Source organism: Spodoptera frugiperda, chromosome 10, assembly GCF_023101765.2.
Source record: "Spodoptera frugiperda isolate SF20-4 chromosome 10, AGI-APGP_CSIRO_Sfru_2.0, whole genome shotgun sequence".
Lineage (NCBI taxonomy): Eukaryota > Metazoa > Arthropoda > Insecta > Lepidoptera > Noctuidae > Spodoptera > Spodoptera frugiperda.
The window spans coordinates 862,272-872,318 of NC_064221.1; the positions used below are offsets into that span (position 1 = coordinate 862,272).

The following is a 10,047-nucleotide window of genomic DNA, read 5'->3' on the forward strand; positions in this document are numbered from 1 at the left end:
TGAATGATTTAGGTGACCTGAGGACCAATTAACCCTCTTCCCAATATTCCCAATTCCCGATTCCCAAACAACCCATAAATTCTAATCCCCAAAAGGCCGGCAACACACTTGTAACACCTCTGGTGTTTCGGGTGTCCATGGGCGGCGGCGATTGCTTACAACCTGGTGATCCGTATGCTCGTTTACCGGCTTATACCTTAAAAATAATTAGACGCCTAGTATATTATTGAGGAAAACATTTCTTTGAGGTTCTTTGTATTAATTTGTAGGAGTTATCAGCATAATTCGGTACCTAAAATGAAGAGGAAATTCAATTTTGTATTTTAAATTCACTTTAGTATTTTAACCGACCTCTTACATCCAACTATACCCAGGATATCTAAATCTAATCGAGTGTATCTTTAATTAAGGTCAGGGTGGCATATTCCGTCTATGGGGCGTAACCGTCTACTTGAAATAACGCTCCTTACAGTCGAGTTACAGCGTTTGTAATACGGTCGGTAAAACAACATTACTTTTAACTATAAATAAAATTCATCAGATTGGCGTTAGGCGCTATAAAAACGGGTAAAACAGTCTACAAAGTTTACTTACGTTTTTAAAGTGAAATGCAAGTGCCCTACGCTCCTGTATTTTTGAAGATAAGTTTAAAATTATGTTATTTACAGTGTCGAATGAATTCAATATATATAGTGTAGGGTCGTTTTTTATCTTCAGTGTATTTCTTTGCAAGATAACGCTACCAATGATCAGATTATTTAACGTAACAAATTTGTAACCTCGAAATGATTAAGTGCATAATTCCGTCTGTTTTGAATGGGGCAAAATCATCATACGACGAATTTGCCCCATTACAGAGATCGTAAATCTTTTTTGTGTGTAACATTTACAGAATAATTGCCACCACAATATTGTTTTAAAATACCATTTGATTTTGATAGGTTTTAAGTTTTTGATTGAATTAAAACGATTTGTAAATTAAAACGACCTTAACAAGACAATTACATATTTTTCTGTGTACGTTAATCTTAAGTTTAGTTTACTTCATCTGCGCCGTCTTCATCATTAATATGTTTATTTTACAAGAATATGTTACTTTGGGATGTTTTTAAATGTATATGTGTATATAAGTGTATACTCAAAAATCGAATCACCCAATGTTTTGTACTGTTGTATAAGGAGTAAAATCATAATTTTCGTAAATAGCGGTACTTATTTAACAAGTACCTATTTAACAAATGAGATGATAACGCTCCACTAAAATATGTTGACCACCCCTGTTGGCTTAAACATGCCGAAATAGCCCCTAAAAATGATTTTTACGTATTTAACCAGAACGAGACGTTATTTTAAAGATTGTGAAACACAGAATTCATTGTCACTTACAGAAGTATATTACAAATACGTATTTTATTAAAACAATTAAAGATTTCAATAAATTCTTCGATTATGACGGATTTTTCCGATTTTAGAAGGGAAAATCCGTCTACTGCTCAAATTTTAAAAAACAGTTAATATCCTGGCACTGGCGACAATTTAATTAAAAAAGGTCCCGGCATTTCAAAGCTTAATAGATTCTCATTTCGATGAGACCATATCATTGATCATACATCAACACGTTCATCCGATACGGAGACTCGAATGTGAGTAAAAAAAAAACTATGCCGGCATTAGCCCCCCTGACCTTAATGCAAATTCCGAGTACCTACTAAAAATTTCAGAACCAGATTAGATAGAATCTCAATTAAAAATAAACACATAAATAATCATACCTACCTAATACTTAATGCATTAAAAACAACATAAACAGATAGTTGTTGATAAAGTATAATCGATTATTGTATTGTAACCAAGGGAACCAACCTGTATATTAATATTTTGTATCAATATTCATGAAAATTTCATATTTGTCTTGCTAAAAACTTTATGTGCTACCAAATTGTAATAAATAAACACATCCAGCTACGTTGATTATATGATTACACGGCAGGCAAGTGTGATTCACGCCTAGTTACATGCCGGCTGGTATTATCGAACAAACAGCTTACGTGCTTAGGGGCTGTAACCCGTGAACATAGGGTGTGTAAACTATCGCGAAACTATCCCGGCAACACGCGGGATCACACCCCGACACGATGTCATGTCAAACGGAACCAAAAATATTAATAAATTAAAGTTGAAACCCGGCGCCGCGGCCGCGGTCACACCTTATCGCAAACAAAAAACAGACGTGTCTAAATACACGAGCATCAATACATTCGCGACAATATCCATACATAGAATTGTAGGATGATTCCAATTTCAAATTGATAAGCGTCTCGCGTGTCGTGAAGTTGGCAACATGCGGCTGCGATCCACCAATCAGAGCCCGCGATCCGGCCGCAGCGCGGAGGCGAAGCGGGCCTCAAAAATCCCCACCGGGCCGGCCGGCTGATCAAATCTGCGAGTTGTGTAGTGCGAGAGCCGCGTATAGTGTTTAAGTTATTTATTACAAAGTATTTTTTAATAATCAAATATGAGGGAAATCGTGCACATCCAGGCCGGCCAGTGCGGTAACCAGATTGGAGCTAAGGTATGTTCTATCTCCTGTTTTGTTTCTATAGATTCCCGGCCATCTAACCGTTGGTAACGGTCTCTACTAGAGAACCCGCTACTTACAATGAGAATTATTGTACTCGATGTAATGTTAGTCTGCTGTATAAGTTATAATGGACCAAGAAATACCATTGTTTAGTTAATTTTCGTAATGAATCTGGGTCGACCGGTAAACTGCTGTGTTGTTGCATAGCTCCGTTCATAATTCGGGAATAGACAATGACAGAACGGTAATATTTCACGCTCGAACGCACCGGTAAGGAGGGCAACTGTCATCCCCTACGCGCATGACCTCAATATATGCACCTAGTTATTGTAAACGTGTGTAATTTAGATTAGCTGTATTTTTATCGGGGGGTCAAACTGACAATGGCAAGAGGACAATCGCAATCGTAAAGCCAAATATAAAGGTACTATTATCTTAACGTAAGAGAAATGTTACTATGCCGGCGAATTTATTATCTAAATAAATATAAATATTCAGATTCGACAAAATTCTGATAACTCAAGTAGGTACAAGTTTCTAGAAAGTATGTACGTAGCATAAATACTCACGTAGGTATTTAAATGACATTCTAAAACAGGCAATGGCGTTTACTTATACAGCCGTATGTGGTACAATATCATTGGTCCAAGCAAGAAGGTTTTACTCAAACTGGTTTAGATTCTAATAGTTTTAGCATTAATCTAAATAACAAATACTTGTTTGGGTTGAAACAAACTTGATTAGCAATCATAAATCCGTCTTTATGAACGCTTTGACTATAAAAAGGAGTATTTTTTTAAATTATATTTTGACAGATGATCTGACAGCTTGTATTAAGACCTCCTTTCACAATTTCTTGTATCCGGCTCACGATTATAAAATGTTATAAAAGTTGATTCGATCATCTTGTGAATTTGCTTGGAAATTGTTGTTGAATACACAATAGTAACGGATTGTAGTCTGAGATCGTCCGACAGCTAATAATTCTATATTCAGCCCATTTATATTCAACAGCACACAGTCTTGAGAATACTAGCTGAATATTCTACAAAAGTACAGATTTAAATTTCGAAAAGCTACCACAAATATCAATTTAGCCGGCATTTTTTAAATCCGCGGCTGTCTTTAGTCTTTGCCCGATAACATGGACGTTACTCAGATAACTAGCTAAGCTACTTAGCTTGCAAATTACCGGTAATTATAATACTTTCTTATCAAATACTGAGGTGAAACTAGTCAGCGTTGCTGCATGAATATCACGGTAGAGTAAAATGACTGTTTAACGCCTCCATTTTGAAAAGAACTTTGATTCTAACATTCACACACTTACATCTACTTTAAAAACTACAATTCGCTATTTTTATAGGTATTTCAGACTTATAAGGCCTTTCCGTTCCAAATTCAAACTTAGGATTGTTAATAAAGACATGGCTGGAAGGAAACAATAAACTATGCTTGTTCCTGTTTTCGAAATTCAAACCACTTTTGATTTTTTTATTCCTTCTCACAATGGTTAGACAAGATAGAATAAAGTTTCTTGGTAATAGTAGCCCATCTATTAAATAAATAGAATATAATCATGCAAGAAGGGCATGATACTATGCATAAGGTGTGTCAGCATTCAAGCCGGTGGAAAATGCGATTGTAACAAATTGAGGTCAATTACAAGTCATCAATCTCTCGCGTTTTCAATTCAATCAAGACAATGTAAGACGAAGCGATTCCGGATTGAATTTAACAGTAAATTTTATTGTCTACGCTCCAGCGAGCCTTCTTACATTTCGTGTCTAATTTTGGAAGCATTAATGTTATTAATTGGCATTAGATACTGAGTAACCAAGCGTAGGACGTTCTTTGGTCAGAAGACATTCATTTCTTGTAAAACACTGAAGCATCCGTATTTTAAAACTTTACTCACCACTGAAGCATTCAAATTGAATGCAGTGATATCGTACCTCTTTTATTTCGAAACCAAAAACAAGATCAAATAAATTTCCTAAAGCTCAAAATAAGAACATCAACACAGTACTACCAACATCAAAAAGAAACTTAAAATTGGAACGCATTCATCAGCCAGTACCTTTCATAAGCTAAAGATGGATTGCAGCAAAGAGTTCCGATATTCAAACTCGGATTGTTATTGATTGAGCCAGCTCATGACTATTTATGTCTTAAAACATTTGTTACTCAGAAAATGATTCATGCACTCCAAGTATTTGTATGGCAGTCAGATATAACTACAGGAATATTTGTAACAGCTGTGTTAACAGCTTCATTATGAAGAGTGGCCATTTTGAAAATATTTTACAATGTAGGTTTTGTGTAGGTTAAAGGAAATTCCATTTAAATTTGGTCATAGTTGTATATTTTTTATCCTCGTACATATAATATAATGACATCATTGCCTAGCAACTAATGATGTGTACACATCAAGCAAGCCTTGAAACTGGCTGGAACAGCAAAAAGTTTGTTGGCAAAACAAATGAGTAAAATAATATTACTCATCCCTATAGTAGTCAGTCTGGCAGTTTGAAAACTCAGACAGACTAGCGAATAATTTGATCCGTTCGCTGGCCGAGAAAATTGCTGGTGACGTCAACATATTTTTATAAGCATAGTAGTATTGTGTGTCATTTTAAAAGTGATTTATTTGCATCCATGACCTTTTTCAAACAACAGTTAGAATAATATACAATAATGTCAAACATAAAGAAACATGAGACGATAAAAAAGGAAGGAATAAAGAGCCACATTAACAAAACGATTTCACGACCAATTTCCAATTTTACGAGAGAACAAAACGGAATGTTTACAGCAACTATAAAATGCAATCAATAAAGCCGGACAAATTGAGCCTAAACTGTTTAAGATGCCCATTAAGATCTGGCCTTTCTCATTCGTAATTGAATCCAAGTGAGTTGTTATCTTATCAAGCGTTTGGCAAAGAGAGATTGCAGGGTTGAACGACCCGCCAGCTGTCGGTCGATGCCCACTTATAAATAACTACCATAGACGTAGTTCGCCATGACTTGGTGCATGCGCGGAGTACCGCTACTCCATAACTATAACACCATCTATATCTCGCAGGGATTAACTGCAGGAAACTACAGATTACAGTAGAACTATAGCCACGGCAGACTGTGGCAAATTCTCGAGCAATGAACTCCAAAATTCGCAAGCTCTAAAATTGATTGCTACGCATTCGATACCGAGTATTATAACGAAAATAAATTGAAGTGAAGATTAGATTCATATTGCCGACGTAGCTGCGTCTCGCAGATCTAATGTTAATGGAAATTGAGCACTATGCGGTGTAACAAAAGATGCTTGGAGCACGTCATCTTCGAAAGTCAGACACATTGAGAACGGGTGTAAGGTGAAATCAAACACAATGGTAATAGTATTACGAGCATGGAACCATTACACAGAGGCCATAGTTTCCCTTCGTTTGTTCACACGATACTTTCAACTTGCCTGCTCTATCTAGTTACTAAGAAAGCAGCTCTTGCAGCCTTTCACTTTTCGCTGTTATTAAAAATCATTACAATGTCATCTATGAAAGTCATGATAAATTGACATGTACTGAGGCTTTTTTGCAATAATCTGCACGAATATCTCTTAAATTGTAATTTGCTAGATTAGGAGTTCTTTCATTTTTGCTATTATAAAGCTGTAGGTGGTTGGAATGTAATTAAAAAGCCCAAAACGTAAACTAATAAAGTTTTTATTGAAACCATTTATGGCATCATAAATGATTTTAAAGAATTTGATGATAAATCCATATAATTCGCCGATCTTAATTTGGAAATGCTAAAGAACTCATCTGAACCAAAATGAAAATCGATTCAATCTAAAAATACCGAGCGCCTCATAAGGACTCGAGTTAATTTAAACACACACACTAAATAAACAAGAGTCGAAGTTAAACCCTGAACCAAAAAGGCGGCCATGTTAGTCATATTACCATATATGTACATGTCGAGTTGTGCCCACTCGCGGATGACATCACCAGGACCGAGGCGCACACGCCGCTGAATGTTAATGCTCTAACAGCACGACAACATCAGCCTTGTGTTGCTGACTATTTTCACCAGCAGTCTAACGAATTACGTAAGCGTTCACAAATTGATTTACGACGCGGAGAGCTTTGTGACTTGCTAAGTCCTGATGATATCGCGAGGCAATGTTTCGACTCTTAAAAATCGGTTCCGACTTCTGATCACCAAATTGGTAGGAGTGGCGATTACGTCAACTAATTGCACACATCCGCCGGCCATAGCGATAATAGGTACTTTATTCTCGAAAATAAACAAGCAGTAATTGTTTTATTGCGAAATTTCGGCGACCATATGGCCGCCAGCCCTGAAATCAGGTCGCAGATTTCAAGAGGCATCGAAAAATTGAATGCTAATAAAGCCAGTCGTTCGAGACATTCTCCGCTTATACGGCGAGATAAACCAAATACGGCAGGACGTGGGCGTCGGCCGTCGCCGGCGAGCCATTGTACCGCTGTCATAACTCGCGCCATTGTCTTGCGTAACCCTTCCCGAAGCCGAGCGTTCATTAATGATGCATTATGTATCCTGTGTACCTTTTACGACGGTTCATTGAGCTTTATAACCTAAAGTACATCTGAATAGAATCGCGAGTGTCCACTGGACCTCGATTGCAACTCGCTAGGGACGACACTCTCCCGAGATGTTGTGCCGCGACACGGAACCGGTTGGAAAGTAACGTCGGCGCACTTACAAATAGTGCGCCAAGAGCTTTCGTGTAGGCATCTTAATTGACTGCATTCTACACCGCGCGCACTACACCACTGCTTTCGTTCCGCTAACGGTTTACTTTTGTTCCAGTTCTGGGAGATCATCTCGGACGAGCACGGCATCGACCCCACCGGCGCCTACCATGGCGACTCCGACCTGCAGCTGGAGCGCATCAACGTATACTACAATGAGGCCTCCGGCGGCAAGTACGTGCCCCGCGCCATCCTGGTCGACCTCGAGCCCGGTACCATGGACTCGGTGCGCTCGGGACCCTTCGGACAGATCTTCCGACCGGACAACTTCGTGTTCGGACAGTCCGGCGCCGGCAACAACTGGGCCAAGGGACACTACACCGAGGGCGCTGAACTAGTCGACTCAGTACTGGACGTTGTACGCAAAGAATCGGAATCATGCGATTGCTTACAAGGATTCCAGCTCACACACTCACTTGGCGGTGGTACCGGTTCTGGTATGGGTACACTCCTGATCTCAAAGATCCGCGAAGAATACCCCGACAGAATCATGAACACATACTCAGTCGTCCCCTCACCCAAAGTATCAGACACCGTCGTCGAACCCTACAATGCGACTCTCTCAGTCCACCAGCTCGTAGAAAACACAGACGAAACTTACTGTATCGACAACGAGGCCCTATATGACATCTGCTTCCGCACGCTGAAACTGTCCACACCCACCTACGGTGATCTCAACCACTTGGTCTCCCTCACAATGTCCGGTGTCACCACCTGCCTCAGGTTCCCCGGTCAGTTGAACGCTGATCTCCGCAAACTTGCCGTCAACATGGTTCCCTTCCCCCGTCTCCACTTCTTCATGCCTGGTTTCGCTCCCCTCACCTCCCGCGGAAGCAGACAATACCGCGCCCTCACCGTGCCCGAGCTCACCCAACAGATGTTCGACGCCAAGAACATGATGGCGGCGTGCGACCCCCGCCACGGCCGCTACCTCACCGTGGCCGCCATCTTCCGTGGCCGCATGTCCATGAAGGAGGTCGACGAGCAGATGCTCAACATCCAGAACAAGAACTCGTCGTACTTCGTCGAATGGATCCCCAACAACGTGAAGACCGCCGTGTGCGACATCCCGCCCCGTGGTCTCAAGATGGCCGCCACCTTCATCGGCAACTCGACCGCCATCCAGGAGCTGTTCAAGCGCATCTCGGAGCAGTTCACCGCTATGTTCAGGCGCAAGGCTTTCTTGCATTGGTACACTGGCGAGGGCATGGACGAGATGGAGTTCACCGAGGCGGAGAGCAACATGAACGACCTGGTGTCCGAGTACCAGCAGTACCAGGAGGCCACCGCCGACGAGGACGCAGAGTTCGACGAGGAGCAGGAGCAGGAGCTGGACGAGCACCACTAGAGGGCGCTCGCACTGCCACCCACATAGTACATTGCCATTGTATTTTACTCGTTACTTTACGTTTAAGTAACATTAATGATTCCTACGATGTGTATTGAATGAAAAGACATGCTTTCTAACTTTTAACAGAATGCACGACTAAAACCCCGGATTTGACATTATGTGACTCGTGGGCATATATTATGTAATTGTATACATATACATTCCTAGAGATTCCATGCCTGGCCTCGTTGAGAGCAAGATCTGAACATTTCTAAGGCTGATGACACTCTTTATGTATTTATGATAAAGTTAGAATGTCTTCAAACAGGCATACAAGACAAATCATAGAGTGCTTCAATAACCGAAGTTTTATTACGATTACAAATTGTTTTCAACAATATAATTTAATGTATATAATAAAGATTTTTATTTATCACTTTGTTTTCTTGCTATCGGCTCCTTGAATCAGCACCAGCAAGGTGGACAACACTTACGTCATTCCTTCATGGAAAATGAATTCCTTGTATCGAATGACTTCGATGAAGGTTAAGAACAGCCAAACTCCTATCTTGATAACAACAAGAAAACACTTTATAGCACGACAAACAAACAACTTTTGTATCTGTAATCCATTATATAATCTACCGATAATAAATACCTTATCTCTGGTCCAAATATGACGGACCTACACGAACATTAAACGCATTCAAATAATAAATTACAAACAATAAACTCCACTAGTTAAAATTCCCAAAAATACGCATTCAAGACTGAATGTTCGACATAGTAGGTTAGCAACAAAAACTAGGCAGAATACACCTGACATCATCGCCTTGGTCTAAATTTAGAAATGCACTTATACGGCGGCCATTTTAAGTGGCCGCTGTCAATTCCCGTTATAACCTCTATTTGTACTAATAAACGATTATGAGAGGACCGAGAGGTATCAATTTAAATTGGTCAGGTGATAACGCGGTGATGTCATTATTATTCGTCATAATAAACAACTTATGTCATGTGGGTTTGTGTGACATTCTTATTAAGATTGCCGTGTTGTTGTGTTCAATGAATGATTTTGTTCGCGGTTTTCTTATGGACCTTCGTGAAGGCTGAGCTAAATCACTTCACAGAAGACAGATTGACATGTTTTTTTGTTTAATGGAGGTCGAATGTCAAGTTTAAAATATGATTATGACTCAGATTGCTAGACTACTACACAATACACAATCTAAGTAATATATGAATGCTAAAACACTTACCTAGGCTTGTATCTGTAACCTCCTAACAAATATACATCTGTCAACATTTTGACAGATTCTAATTTTAAAAGACTTTTTT

At 39.6% G+C, this 10,047-nt stretch overlaps 1 protein-coding gene across 1 annotated transcript; it reads left to right on the forward strand.

The window, feature by feature from the left end:
- The first annotated feature begins 2,403 nt into the window (after positions 1–2,403).
- LOC118277354 (tubulin beta-1 chain) lies at positions 2,404–9,142 on the forward strand. Its single transcript, XM_035596112.2, has 2 exons — positions 2,404–2,572; positions 7,438–9,142. The coding sequence occupies exons 1-2, from the start codon at positions 2,516–2,518 to the stop codon at positions 8,725–8,727; spliced, it is 1,347 nt and encodes a 448-aa protein (XP_035452005.1). The 5' UTR covers positions 2,404–2,515; the 3' UTR covers positions 8,728–9,142.
- Positions 9,143–10,047: the final 905 nt, after the last annotated feature.